The sequence below is a fragment of the Buteo buteo genome, chromosome 12 (assembly GCF_964188355.1).
Source record: "Buteo buteo chromosome 12, bButBut1.hap1.1, whole genome shotgun sequence".
Lineage (NCBI taxonomy): Eukaryota > Metazoa > Chordata > Aves > Accipitriformes > Accipitridae > Buteo > Buteo buteo.
In genome coordinates, this window is record NC_134182.1 from 536,925 (window position 1) to 551,063 (window position 14,139).

At 65.6% G+C, this 14,139-nt stretch overlaps 1 protein-coding gene across 5 annotated transcripts in view; it reads left to right on the top strand.

The window, feature by feature from the left end:
- Positions 1-14,139, top strand: part of CHD3 (chromodomain helicase DNA binding protein 3) — a 44,809-nt gene that overhangs the window by 13,603 nt on the left and 17,067 nt on the right. For 4 of the 5 annotated variants that reach the window (XR_012652428.1, XM_075042293.1, XM_075042296.1 and 1 more), the window contains exons 8-25: positions 144-279; positions 403-465; positions 1,281-1,459; positions 2,240-2,470; positions 3,095-3,289; positions 4,202-4,416; positions 6,014-6,145; positions 6,885-6,984; positions 7,308-7,499; positions 8,452-8,652; positions 9,128-9,265; positions 9,696-9,817; positions 10,462-10,635; positions 10,926-11,067; positions 11,807-11,938; positions 12,356-12,473; positions 13,219-13,343; positions 13,765-13,996. Coding sequence is in view for 4 of the 5 variants with exons in the window: in XM_075042293.1 (XP_074898394.1) it covers positions 144-279; positions 403-465; positions 1,281-1,459; positions 2,240-2,470; positions 3,095-3,289; positions 4,202-4,416; positions 6,014-6,145; positions 6,885-6,984; positions 7,308-7,499; positions 8,452-8,652; positions 9,128-9,265; positions 9,696-9,817; positions 10,462-10,635; positions 10,926-11,067; positions 11,807-11,938; positions 12,356-12,473; positions 13,219-13,343; positions 13,765-13,996 (2,827 nt within the window). In the remaining variant the exon portion in view is untranslated. The remainder of the gene's footprint in view (positions 1-143; positions 280-402; positions 466-1,280; positions 1,460-2,239; positions 2,471-3,094; positions 3,290-4,201; positions 4,417-6,013; positions 6,146-6,884; positions 6,985-7,307; positions 7,500-8,451; positions 8,653-9,127; positions 9,266-9,695; positions 9,818-10,461; positions 10,636-10,925; positions 11,068-11,806; positions 11,939-12,355; positions 12,474-13,218; positions 13,344-13,764; positions 13,997-14,139) is intronic. The other variant, XM_075042294.1, reaches the window with a different exon arrangement.

Genomic DNA, 14,139 nt, shown 5'->3' on the forward strand with positions numbered 1-14,139 from the left:
CACCAAGCAGTGGCACCCATTCCTACGGCCCCATGGCTCCCTGTGCCCCTCACCCCCTGGTCTCCCCATCCCCTTGTCCCCCATATCCCCTTGTCCCCCGATGCCACCTGCTGTCCCCAGTGTCACTTGCTGTCCCTGGGCAGAGCGAGGACGCGGGGGAGGCAGAGGAGGAGTCGGATGCCGAGAGCCCCGGGGTGCTGGGTGCGACCACCCGCCCCGACCCCACCACCCGCCTCAAGAAGCTCAAGCGAGGACGTCCCGGCCGCAAGAAGAAGAAGGGTGAGTGTCCCCAAGTGTCACCGGTCCCCGGGTGCCACCACCACCCCCACCCCAGGCCCCACGGCGGGGACGCCGGGTGACACCCCCGTCCCGTCCCGTCCCCCCCAACCTCTTTCCTTGCAGCCCCCTGCGCCGGCCTCAGCCGGGAGCGCGGCCCCGTGGGGACGGGCGCGGCGCCCGCGCACGGTGAGACACCCCACTCCCCGCTGTCCCCATGTTGTCACCCGGGGTCCCCAAGCCTGTGATGTCCCCCTGAGCGGGGTCCTCGGTCCCTTCCCCGTGTTGGTGGTGGCGTCCGGGGGGTCCCCAGCCCCTGGCTTTTTCCAAGGGGTGTAGCGGTGTCCCCATGTCCCTCTCTCTGTCCCCACCGTCTCTCCTGGGCATTTGGTGTCCCCACTGTCCCTATCTCCAGATATCCCAGTGTCCCCATGTCCCTGTCCCCTGGTGTGCTGGTGTCCCCAGTGCCCACGTGCCTGGTGCCACCACGTCCCTGTGTCCCAGTGCTCCCATCCACCCAGTGCCCCTGGTGTCCCAGTGCCCCTGTCCCCCGGTGTCCCATCCGTAGTGTCCCCAGCACCCCTATCCCCAGTGCCACCATGTCCCCATCCCCCGTGTCCCCATCCCCCTATGCCCCTGTTCCCAGTGCCCTCATGTCCCTGTCCCCCAGCACCCCTGTTCCCAGTGTCCCCACGTCCCCATCCTCAGTGCCCCTGTCCCTGGGTGTCCCAGTGTCCCTGTCCCCTGGTACCGCCATGCCTCTGTCCCCCAGCACCCCCATTCCCCGTGTCCCTATCCAGTGCCCCTATCCCCAGCACCCCCATGTCACCATCCCCAGTGTCCCCCATCCCCAGTGCCCCTGCACCCCCATCTCTGGGTGCCCCCAGTGTCCCTCAGCCCCCATCCCCAGTGCCCCCACGTCCCCATCCCCCTGTCCCCGGCGCTCCCCTGTCGTCCCCCCCATCAATCCGGGTGGCAGCGGGCGGTGCGTGGCATCCCCGCAGGGCCGGGGCCGGAGGAGGAGGGGGACGGCTACGAGACGGACCACCAGGACTACTGCGAGGTGTGCCAGCAGGGCGGGGAGATCATCCTCTGCGACACCTGCCCCCGCGCCTACCACCTCGTCTGCCTCGACCCCGAGCTTGACCGCGCGCCCGAGGGACGCTGGAGCTGCCCCCACTGCGTGAGCTGCGGGTCGGGGGGACGGGGTGGGGGCTTGGGGGGGTCCCTAGGGGAGATTCTGGAGGGGGTTGGGGGTCCCTGGGAAGGATTTAGCGGTCCCTGGGAGCATTTTGGAGGCCCCTGTGGGGCTTTAGGGGTCCTTGGGGCAGTTTGGGGGTCACTAGGGGGGTCCTGGGGGCAGTTTGGGGATCCCTAAGGGGATCCTGGGGGCAGTTTGGGGGTCCCTGGGAAGGATTTAGCTGTCCCTGGCAGCATTTTAGGGGTCCCTGGGGTGCTTTAGGGGTCCTTGGGGCAGTTTGGAGGTCCCTAAGGGGATCCTGGGGGCAGTTTGGGGTCCCTGCGAGGGTTTGGGGGTCCCTAAGGGGATCCTCAGGGAGTTTGGGAGGTCCCTGGAGGGATCCTAAAGGGGTTTGGAGGGTCCCGGGGGGGGGCGGGTGTCCCTGGGGGAATTTAGGTGTCTGTAGTGGAGGTCCCTGGTAGAGGGCTTTGGGGGTCCCTCAGGGTGTCCCTGGGTGTCCCTAGGGTGGTTTTGGGTGTGTCTCCAGGGGATTTTCATGTCCCTGGGCATGTCCTCAGGAGGTTTCGATGTTCCCTGGGGGAACGTCCCCAGGAGGTTTGGGTGTCCCTGGGAGATGTCCCCAGGAGGTTTGGATGTCCTGGGGGACATCCCCAGGAGGTTGGGTGTCCCTCAAGGTGTCCCCAGGAGGTTTGGGTGTCCCTGGGTGCTGTTTTGGGACCATCCCCAGGAGGTTTGGGGTGCCTGACGCCTGGTGTTACTCAGGAGAAGGAGGGGGTGCAGTGGGAAGCGAAGGAGGAGGAGGAAGAGGAGGAAGAGGAGGAGGAGGAAGGGGAGAAGGAGGAGGAGGACGACCACATGGAGTACTGCCGGGTGTGCAAGGACGGCGGGGAGCTGCTCTGCTGCGACGCCTGCGTCTCCTCCTACCACATCCACTGCCTCAACCCCCCCCTGCCCGAGGTCCCCAACGGCGAGTGGCTCTGTCCCCGCTGCACGGTACGGGGACACGGGGGAGAGTGGGGACAGGGGTGGGGTGGGGAGGGAGGAGGTGGGGGGATGACCTGGTGGGGATGGGGCAGGGATGGGGACAGGGATGGGAGAGGGACCTGGTGGGGACGGGGATGGGACGAGGACCTGGTGGGGACAGGACAGGGATGGGTGTGGGGACAGCATGAGGATGGGGACAGGGTTGTCTTAAGTTTGGGGACAGGGACAGGATAAGGATGGGGACAGAGGTGGTTCAAGGTGGGGGACAGGGAAGGGGACAGGGACAGGATGGAGATGGGAACAGAGATGGTTCAATGCTGGGGACAGCAACAGGACCTGATGGGGACAGGAGTGGGGACAGCGGTGATTAAGGGTTGGGGACAGCGATAGGACCTGACAGGGACAGGGACGAGAACAACCACAGCAATGGGACCAGCACAGGGACGCTGCAGCCTCCCCTTGGGGACAGAATGGGGACAGCCACCCCTTGGACTGGGGACCTGCCCCCCACCCTCCCCGGGGTGCTCTGGATGTTTTTTGGGGGGGGCGACACACAACACATCACATGACCACACGGCCATCCCCGTGTCCCCCCTGTCCCCAACCCCGCTGTCCCCCCCTTTATCCCCGCAGTGCCCGGTGCTGAAGGGGCGAGTACAGAAGATCCTGTACTGGCGGTGGGGGGAGCCGCCCCCCCCTGTGGCTGCCCCCCCCGGGGCCCCCCCCGAGGGGCCCCCCCAAGCGTTGCAGGGTCGTTCCGAGCGCGAGTTCTTCGTCAAGTGGGTCGGGCTCTCCTACTGGCACTGCTCCTGGATCAAGGAGCTGCAGGTACGGGGGGGCCCCACGTGTACCTCCCCCCGCCAAACCTTGAGGCGGGGGCACCCCATCTACCCCCTGATATCGGGGTGGCTTGATATACCCAGGTTGGGGGGACCTGATATGTGAGGGGGGGCTCCAGTGTATGGGGGACTTGAGATTGGGGACACCCTGATAACACCCGCCTTAGGGGGCCCATACTGGGGTGCCCTGATATACCCAGCTTGCGGGGGGGGATGGCCATACTGGGGGACCCCTACATACCCTCTCGGGGAGGGGGGGCACGATATTGGAGTGCCTTGATATATTCAGCCTGGGGGTCCTGATACTGGGGTCCCCAGTCTTGGAAGCACCCTAGTATCCCCAACTGAGGGGACCTGGAGGGTTCCCCAGGACTGGGGACACCCCAGTATCCCCAGCTGAGGGGGTCTGGAGCTAGTGACACCCCAAAATACCCATCTGGGGGGGCCTGGGGCTGGTGACACCCTGATATACCTAGCAGGGGGATGGGGGGGGTTCCCCAGCACTGGGGACACCCCAGTATCCCCAACTGGGGGGCCTGGGGCTGGTGACACCCCAAAATACCCATCTGGGGGGGAGGCCTGGGAGGGTCTTTGGGCTTGGGGACATGCTGATATCCCCAGCTGGCGGCGTCCCCAATATTTGGGACACCCCGATATCTCCAGCCTTGGGGGGGGGAGGATCCCCAATCTTGGGGACCCCCCGCCATCCCCACTTCAGGGACGCTGTGATGTGCAGTGCTCCCCCCGGGTCCCCAAGACACCCCTGTCCCTAGGGCAGGGGGAGAGGAGCAGCACCCCAATTCCTCATCCCCCCCATTCCAGGAACCCTGGTGGGAGCAGGAGGGGGTTGCCACCCCCCCAAATTAATTGGTGGGTGTCCCCCCCTGTTCCCCTCCGACAGCTGGAGATCTTCCACCTGGTGATGTACCGCAACTACCAGCGCAAGAACGACATGGATGAGCCGCCCCCCCTCGACTACGGCTCGGGGGACGATGACCCCAAGAGCGAAAAACGGGGGGCTGGGGGGGACCCCCTTTTCGGGGGGATGGAGGAACGTTTCTACCGCTACGGCATCAAACCCGAGTGGATGACGGTGCATCGCATCATCAACCACAGGTAGGGTAGCACCCATGGGTGCTACATGGGGCCCATGGGATCCCCCAGGCCCCTTGCCCTCCCCCCCAAATTGGGAGGGGATGGGTGGCATCAGTATGGGGTAGGGGAGCGCCTGGGTGGGGTTTGGGGACACTGCTGGCACCTGTGGGGACACTCCGGGCACCCTTGGGTCTTCTAAGGACACCCCCAGCACCCATGGGTGCCCCCCCTCCCCTATTGGGAGCAGTTGGGCGCTGTCCCCAGGTGACCCCGTGCTCTCCATGTGTCCCTGTCCCCAGGTGACCCCGTGTCCTGTGTGTCCCTGTCCCCGAGTGACCCCATGCCCTCTGTGTGTCCTTGTCCCCAGGTGACCCCGTGTCCTGTCCATATGTCCCTGTCCCCAGGTGACCCCGTGTCCTGTCCGTGTGTCCCCGTCCGAGTGACCCCACGTCCCCTCTGTGTCCCCAGGTGACCCTGTGTCCTGTCCGTGTGTCCCCGTCCCCATGTGACCCCACGTCCCCTCCATGTGTCCTTGTCCCCAGGTGACCCCATGTCCCCGTGTGACCCCGTGTCCTCTCTGTGTGTCCCTGTCCCCAAGTGACCCCACGTCCCCAGGTGACCCCTGCGCTGGGGTGTCCCCAGTGTCTCCCTGCTGGCAGCCGGTGATGCCGGTGACAGCAGGTGACCCTTGGTCACTCGGGTGACCCTTCCACGTGCCCCGCTGTCACCCACACCCTGGTGGCACGTGGCAACCCCCGCCTGGCCCTGCATTGTCCTGGCTGTCCCTGTGTCCCCATGGGTGCCCGGTGTCCCCATGGGTCCCTGCTGTCACCCGTGGGTGCTCTGTGTCCCTGGGGGTGTTCGATGTCCCCGTGGGTGCCTGCTGTCACCTGTGGGTGCCCATTGTCCCCACAGGTGCCTGGTGTCCCCGGGCGCCCACTGTCCCTGGGTGGCTGGTGTCCCCCCTGGGTGTACATTGTCCCCATGATGCCTGATGTCCCCTGGGTGCCCGTTGTCCCACAGGTGCTTGTTGTCCCCACGATGCCCGTTACCCCCATGACGCCTATTGTCCCCTGGCTGCCTGTTGTCCCCATGACACCCAGTGTCCCCATGGTGCCTGTTGCCCCCCGCGGTGCTGGGTGTCCTCCAGGTGCCCGTTGTCCCTGCAGTGCCCAGTGTCCCCTGGGTGCCCGTTGGCCCCATGATGCCTGGTGTCCCCTGGGTGCCTGTTGGCCCCACGACACCCAGTGCCCCCATGGTGCCCCTTGTCCCCCGGGTGCCTGTTGTCCCCTGGGTGCCCATTGCCCCTGCGGTGCCCAGTGTCCCCGTGGTGCCTGTTCCCCCCATGGCACCCAGTGTTGCACAGGTGTCTGTTGTCCCCACAATGCCCATTACCCCCATGATGTGTATTTTCCCCCGGGTGCTTGTTGTCCCCATGACACCCGGTGTCCCCTGGGTGCCCGTTGCCTCCGTGGTGCCCCTTGGCTCCATGATGCCTGGTGTCCCCTGGGTGCCTGTTGTCCCCATGACACCCAGTGCCCCCACGGTGCCTGTTGCTCCCCGCGGTGCCGGGTGTCTCCCGGGTGCCCGGTGCGGGGCGTGACGGCGTGCCACGCAGCGTGGACCGGAAGGGGCAGTACCACTACCTGGTGAAGTGGCGGGACCTGCCCTACGACCAGGCCACCTGGGAGGAGGATGAGATGCCCATCCCCGACTATGACCTCCACAAGCTGGCCTACTGGAAGCACCGGTAAGGGACATGGGGACACGGCAAGGGACAGGGAGACAGTGTGGGGACACGGGAATATGCCTACTGGAAGCACCAGTGAGGGATGTGGGGACACGGGGGGAGCACGGGGACATGGGGACATGCCTACTGAAGCATTGGTGAGGGTCGTGGGGACATGCTTACTGGAAGCACTGGTGAGGGATACAGGGACATGGGGGGACATCGAGGGAGCATGGGGACATGCGTGCTGGAAGCACTGGTGCGACTGGGGACACATGGGGACATGGGGACGTGCCTGCTGGAACCACCAGTGAGGATCATGGGGACAAGAGGATGTGGGAACATGGGGGGACATGGGGACATGCCTACAGGAAGCACTGGTGAGGCTGGGGACATGGGGATGGGGGGGACACGGGGACACAAGGAGGACATGGGGACATGCCTACTGGCCATGTGCCCCTGTGTCCCCATGAGTCCCCCAATGTCCTCATGCTGCCCTGTGTTCCTGTGTTGTCCCTGTGTCCTCATGTCTGCATGTGTCCCCTGTCCCTTCCATGTCCCTGTGCCCCCCCTGTGTCCCCTGCCATGTCCCCATCCCTCCTGGTGTCCCTCCTTGTCGCTGTGTACCCCCCGTCTCCCTGTCCTCCCTGGTGTCCCTGTTCCTCCTGTCACCCACCGTGTCCCCATGTCCCCCCATATCCCTGTGGCCCCCTTGTTTCCTGTCCCCGCCATGTCCTTCTGTCCCCCGCCATGTCCCCAGGGAGGTGTTCATGGGGGAGGACCCGGCCCAGCCCCGGCGCTACAAAAAGAAGAAGAAGGAGACGCCGGGGGAGGGACCCCCCGACTCCCCCACCAACGACGTGAGTGCCTGGACACCTGGGTGTCCCCCCACCGCACCCTTGGGTCCCCCCTATGGACCCCTCCCATCGGACCCTTGAGTTCTCTGGACGCCTGGGTCCCCCCCACCCTGGATGCCGGGGTCCCCTCCGTCATCCCTGGGTCCCCCAGATGCCTGGGGGCATCGGTGACCCCCTGGGGCGCCTGGGTGCCCTGGTGGGGGGTTGACCACCCTGGGTTCCCTGGGACCTTCACCGCATCAGTGACCCCCTGGGGTGCGTGGAGGGGGGGGGTTGAACACCCAGATACCTGGGTCCGCCACCCGCTGACACCCTCTCCCCGGCAGCCGACGGTGAAGTACGAGACGCAGCCGCGGTTCATCACGGCGACGGGCGGCACCCTGCACCTCTACCAGCTGGAGGGGCTGAACTGGCTGCGCTTCTCCTGGGCCCAGAGCACCGACACCATCCTGGCCGACGAGATGGGGCTGGGCAAGACCATCCAGACCATCGTATTCCTCTACTCCCTCTACAAGGAGGTGAGGTCGCTCTCGCCTGGTCCCTGGTGTCACTCGTTTGGCCCTGGTGTCACCCACCTGGCCTTGGTGTTTCCTACTTGGCCCTGGTGTCTCCCCTTTGGCCCCCGTGTCGCCCACCTTGCCCCCAATGCCACCTGCCTGGTCCCTGGTGTCACGTGCTTGGCCCTGGTGTGACCCACCTGGCCTTGGTGTTTTCTACTTGGCCTTGGTGTCTCCCTCTTGGCCCCCGCTGTCACCTGCCTGGTCCCTGGTGTCACTCGTTTGGCCCTGGTGTCAGCCACCTGGCCTTCATGTCACCTGCCTGGTCCCTGGCGTCACCCGCTTGGTCCTGGTGTGACCCACCTGGCCTTGGAGTTTCCTACTTGGCCCTGGTGTCTCCCTCTTGGTCCCTGGTGTCACTCGCTTGGCCTTGGTGTTTTGCACTTGGCCCCCAGTGTCACCCACCTAGCCTTGCTGTCGCCCACTTGGTCCCTGGTGTCACCCACTTGGCTCCTGGTGTCACCTACCTGCTTCATGGTGTCACCCACCTGGCCGCTGGTGTCACCTGCCTGGCCCTGGTCTCCCCTTTGGCCCTTGGTGTCACCCGCCTGGCCCCTGGTGTCACCTGCCTGATCCTGGTGTTACCTGCCTGGCCTCAGTGTCACCCACGTGGCCTCTGGCATCGCCCGCTGCTGGCATCAGCCAACCTGGGGTGTCACTGTGTCCCTGCCCGTGTCCCCACGGGCATCCCTGGGGTCTTACTGCCACCGGAGACATTTTCATACCCCTACAGCCACCCCACACTGTCCCCATGTCCTCCAAGGCCCCCTTCCACGCTGTCCCCATGTGCCACACCGTCCCCATGTCCCCCAAGGACCCTGTCCCACGCCCCCACCATCCCCCTGTGTCACACTGTCCCCACGTCCCCCAAGGGCCCCGTCCCCGTGTCCCCGTGTGACGCGCTGTCCCCCAGGGCCACACCAAGGGCCCGTTCCTCGTCAGCGCCCCGCTCTCCACCATCATCAACTGGGAGCGGGAGTTCCAGATGTGGGCCCCCGCCTTCTACGTCGTCACCTACACCGGGGACAAGGACAGCCGGGCCATCATCCGCGAGAACGAGTTCTCCTTCGATGACAACGCCATGAAGGGGGGCAAGAAGGCCTTCAAGATGAAGGTGAGCTGGGTGCTGGGGTCCCCTCAGCAGCGGGGGGGGGGGGCTGCACCCAGACACCTGGGTCCCTAGGATGGTGGGGTGCTGGGGGTGATGTAGACACAGGGGTCCCGGGGGGGTAGGGGTACCAGGGGGTGGCCTGGATGCCTGGGTCCCTGGGGGGTGTTTGGGGTGACCTAGATATTGGGGAGCCAGGGTGCTGGGGTGGCCTGACATGGGAGTCCTGGGGGGCCAGGGTGCTGTGGGGTTGGGGTATCCCAGACACAGGGGTCCTGGGGGGTTGGGGTGACATGGTGGCCTCATACTGGGGTCCCAGGGGGTCAAGGTGGTGGAGGTGCAGGGGCTTGGGGTGCCCCGGCCACCGGGGTCCTGGGGGATCGGGGTGGTGATGGTGCAGGGGGTCGGTCGGGGTGCCCCAGCCACGGGGGTCCTCCGGCGGGGTGGGGGACACATCCATGGGTGCTGACGGCCGCGGCAGCGGGAGGCGCAGGTGAAGTTCCACGTGCTGCTGACGTCCTACGAGCTGATCACCATCGACCAGGCGGCGCTGGGCTCCATCCGCTGGGCTTGCTTGGTGGTGGATGAGGCCCACCGCCTCAAGAACAACCAGTCCAAGGTGCCCGGATGCCTGGGTCCCTGGGGAGGGGGGGCACCCAGATACCTGGGTCCTCTGGGTGCTGTGGGGGTGTGACGTTTGCTGGACATCAGGGTCTGTGGGTGCCCTGGGAGGGTGGGAGATGCTCCCGGATCCTTAAGTCCTGGGGGTGGTGGGGTTGTTCCCAGATCCTGGGGTCCATGGGTGCCCTGGGGGTTGCTCCCAGGTGCCAGGGTCCATGGGTGCCTTGGGGGGGGCATTGGGGGTCACTCCTGGACATTGGGGTCCATGGGTGCCTGGAGGGGGATCAGAGGGGTTGCTCCCAGACACTGGGGTCTGTGGGTGCCCTGGGGCTGTGTGTGGGGTGTCACTCCCAGATGCTGGGGTCCATGGGTGGGATCAGGGGGGGTCAATCCCGAACGCTGGGGTCCATGGGTGACGCCCTCCCCAGTTCTTTCGGGTGCTGAACGGGTACAAGATCGAACACAAGCTGCTGCTGACGGGGACCCCGCTGCAGAACAACCTGGAGGAGCTCTTCCACCTCCTCAACTTCCTCACTCCTGAGCGCTTCAAGTATGTCCCCTTGTGTCCCCCGGTGTCCCCTCCTGTCCCCTCCCCTGCCCTGGGGTCCCCTGTCCCCCCCCTGCATCCACCCGCATCGCTCTGTCACTGGTGTGTCCCTGCGGCTCCTGCATCCTCCCACCCTGTGTCACCCCTCCCGTGGGGTCCCTTCCATCCATTCCCACGTCCCCCCATGTCACAACTGTCCCCACACCCCCATGTCACTGCTGTTCCTGCCTTTCTCTCTGTCCCCCCCATGTCACGCCTGTCCCCATGTGTCCCGTCCCACGGCCGTTCCTGTGTCCCTCCATGTCACAACCATCCCTGCGTCCCCCCGTGTCACTGCTGCCCCCATGCCCATTCACCCCACATCATGGCTGTCCCTGCGTCTCCCCATGTCATAGCCGTCCCCCCATCCCTGTGTCCCCCCCACGTCACAGCTGTCCCCACATCCCCCATCCCACGGCCGTCCCTGTGTCACTCTGTGTCACAACTGTCCTCCACCGTGCACCATGCCATGGCCGTCCCCACATCCCCGTGCCACCTCACCCCACCACGTCCTGGCTCTCCCTGTATCTCCCAACGTAGTGGCCATCTACGTCCCCATCCCCGTGTCCCTGTGCCCCTCTCCATCTCACATTGTCCCCCCTCCCCAGCAACCTGGAGGGTTTCTTGGAGGAGTTTGCCGACATCTCCAAAGAAGACCAGATCAAGAAGCTCCACGACCTGCTGGGTCCCCACATGCTGCGGCGCCTCAAGGCCGACGTCTTCAAGAACATGCCGGCCAAGACCGAGCTCATCGTCCGTGTTGAGCTCAGCCCCATGCAGAAGTACGTCAGACGCCTGGGTCCCTCGGGATGGGGTGGGACAGGAAGCACCCGGACGCCTGGATCCGTGGGAAAAGGGTGCACCTGGGCACTGGGGTCCGTTGGCGTCGATGTCGGTGGAGCTCAGTCCCGTGCGGACGTACGCTGGGGTCCCCTGGGTGCTTGGGTCACCCGAACGCCTGGGTCCCCCGGGAAGTGGAGGGGAAGGCAGGCACCCGGACACCTGGGTCCCCCCGGGAATTTGGGGGGAAGGAAGGCACCTGGACGCCTGGGTCCCACCGACCTCCCCGTAGGAAGTACTACAAGTACATCCTGACGCGCAACTTCGAGGCGTTGAACTCGCGGGGTGGCGGGAACCAGGTGTCGCTGCTCAACATCATGATGGACCTGAAGAAGTGCTGCAACCACCCCTACCTCTTCCCCGTCGCCGCCATGGTGGGGGCCGCGGGGGGACAGAGGGACAGGGTGGAGGGACGTGGAGGGGACAGGGGACATGGAGGGGTCGGAGGGATGACGGGGGGGGATAGAGGGATGTGGAGTGGGGGGATATGGGGTATGGTGGGACATGGGGACATGGAAGGGTTGGAGGAATGTGGAGGGGGCAGAGGGACATGGGACATAGGGATGTGGTGGGGATAGAGGGATGTGGGGTCGAGGGACGTGGGACATGGGGACATGGTGGGACATGGAGGGGTTGGAGGGATGTGGAAGGGATAGAGGGACGTGGAGGGACATGGGGACGTGGAGGGGTTGGAGGGATGTGGGGTGGAGGGACATGGAAGCATGGTGGGAGATGGTGGGGACAGAGTGGTATATGGGGACGTGGAGGGGTGTGGAGGGGATAGAGGGACGTGGTGGGACCTGGGGACACGGATTGGAGGGACATGCGACAAAGGGACATAGGATGGAGGAACATGGAGGGGACAGGAGAACATGGTGGGGACATGGAGCGGTTGGAGGGACATGGAGGGGATTGGGGGTCATGGGGTGGAGGGACCTGGGGGGACATGGAGGGATTGGAGGGATGGGGAGGGGACAGCGGGACATGGGACACAGGGGGGACCTGCGCTGGAGGCACATGGAGGGGATGCAGAAGGGACAGAGTGATGTGGGCCGGAGGCTGGGGGACATCAGGGGACATCGGGGACCAGCGAGGTGACGTCCCTGTCCCCAGGAGTCCCCGAAGCTGCCGAGTGGTGCCTATGAGGGGGGGGCCCTGATCAAGGCCTCGGGGAAGCTGCTCCTGCTGCAGAAGATGCTGCGGAAGCTGAAGGAGCAAAACCACCGGGTGCTCATCTTCTCCCAGGTGGGGTGGCCAGGACCCCCAGGGACCCCCCAGGGACCCCCACACCCACGCCCCTTGAGTCACTGGGTGCTCATCTGCCAGGTGGGGCAGCCAGGACCCCCAGGGCCACCCGCCCCCAGTCCCCCCTGGGGCACCTACAGCCTCCCCACCCACCCCCAGAGCTACCGGGTGTTTGTTTTCTCCTGGGTGTGGGGTACCAGGACCGCCCCCCCCCCAGACTCTCTAGAGACACCCAGCACCCCTGGGTGCCCCCAGCCTCTCTGGGTGCTCCCACTCTAACCAGTGCCAGTACCAACATCCCTGGTTAATCCCAGTCTGACCAGTGCCCATCCCAGCTCCTCTGGGTGCTCCCACTGTTGACCAGTACTGGGTGCCCGCAGCCCCCCTGCGTGCTCCCAGTCTAACCAGTGCCCACAGATGACAAAGATGCTGGACCTGCTGGAGGATTTCCTAGACTACGAGGGCTACAAGTACGAGCGTATCGACGGGGGCATCACAGGGGCCCTGCGCCAGGAGGCCATCGACCGCTTCAACGGTAGGACCCCGGCGTCCGGGGGCACCCAGGTGGTCGGGGGGGGGGGGGCACCCAGGCATCCGGGGGTACCCAGGCGTCTGGAGGGGACCCACGTGCTCAGGGTGGGACCAAGGTGTTGGGGACAACCAGGTAGTCAGGGGGACCCAGGCGTCCAGGGAGGGACCCAGGTGTTTGGGGGGATGACACCTGGGTGGCCAGAGGGACCCAAGTGTCCGGGCGGGCACCTAGGAGTTCAGGGGGCACCCAGGAATTAAGGGGGCACCCAGGTGTCCAGGGAGGGACCCAGGCATCCAGGGGATCCAGAAGTTCAGGGGGCATCCATTTGTCTGGGAGGGACCCAGGCATCTGGGGAGGAACCCAGGCGTTGGAGGGGGGGGACCCAGGCATCTGGACCCTGCACCCCTCCCCAGGAAGGATAAGTGGGGACACACACACCCCTTGGGGTTCTTGGGAGGGGGGTGGGGGGCAATTTCCCTGGGTGCAGCAGCACTGAGGGGAGGGGATAAGATAGAGGGGTTTGGGGGGTCTGGCTCGGGGGGGCCGTTCCCCCCTGCTGATGCCAGGGGTCGGTGCTGAGGGGTTTGGGGGGGTCCTGGGTTTAGGGGGGCAGCTCTTGGGAATTGACAATCCTGGGTTTGGGGAGGCCAGTCCCCCCATGCTGATGCTGGGGTGGGCAGCGCCAGGGGGGGTTGGAAGGTCCCGGGTTTGGGGGGACCGGCCCCCCCCGCTGACGCCGGGGGGGCAGCGCCGGGGGCGCAGCAGTTCTGCTTCCTGCTGTCGACGCGGGCCGGGGGCCTCGGCATCAACCTGGCCACCGCCGACACCGTCGTCATCTTCGACTCCGACTGGAACCCCCACAACGACATCCAGGTCTGTCACTTGCCCGGCATCACCCACCCAGCACCCTGTCACCCGCCCTATCACCCATCCTGATACCCTGTCCCCAACCCTCCTTCCATTTCTCCCGCCCTGTCCCTGCGTCCCCCACTGTGTCCCTGCCCCCACTGCCACCACAGACCCCACCACTGCATCCCCGCTCTAACGGGTCCCCCACCGTCTCTGCGACCACCATGTCCCTGCTCTGACATGTCCCCCATGGCCTTGGCCCTGCTCTGACGTGTCCCCCACCACGTCTCCCACTGCCACATCCCTGCTCTGATGTTCCCCTCACCCAGTCCCCCACCACCATGTCCCTACCAACGTCCCACCACCGTTTCCCTTCCCTGACCTGTTCCCCATCTTCACATCCCTTCTCCAACACATCCCAGCTAATGTGTCCCTGTCCCCACAGGCCTTCAGCCGGGCGCACCGCATCGGCCAGGCCAACAAGGTGATGATCTACCGGTTTGTCACGCGCGCGTCGGTGGAGGAACGCATCACGCAGGTGGCCAAGCGCAAGATGATGCTGACGCACTTGGTCGTGCGCCCGGGACTGGGCTCCAAGGCTGGCTCCATGTCCAAGCAGGAGCTTGATGATATCCTCAAATTCGGCACTGAGGAGCTCTTCAAGGACGAGAATGAGGGTCAGCGCCCAGCGGGGTTGGGGATGGGTGGGACAGGGTGTGCTGGGCTTTGGGGGGGATGTGGGAGGCCATAGTGGGCCATGGGGGGCTATGGTGGGACATGATGAGATGTGGGAGGCTATGGGAGGCCATGGAAGGATGTG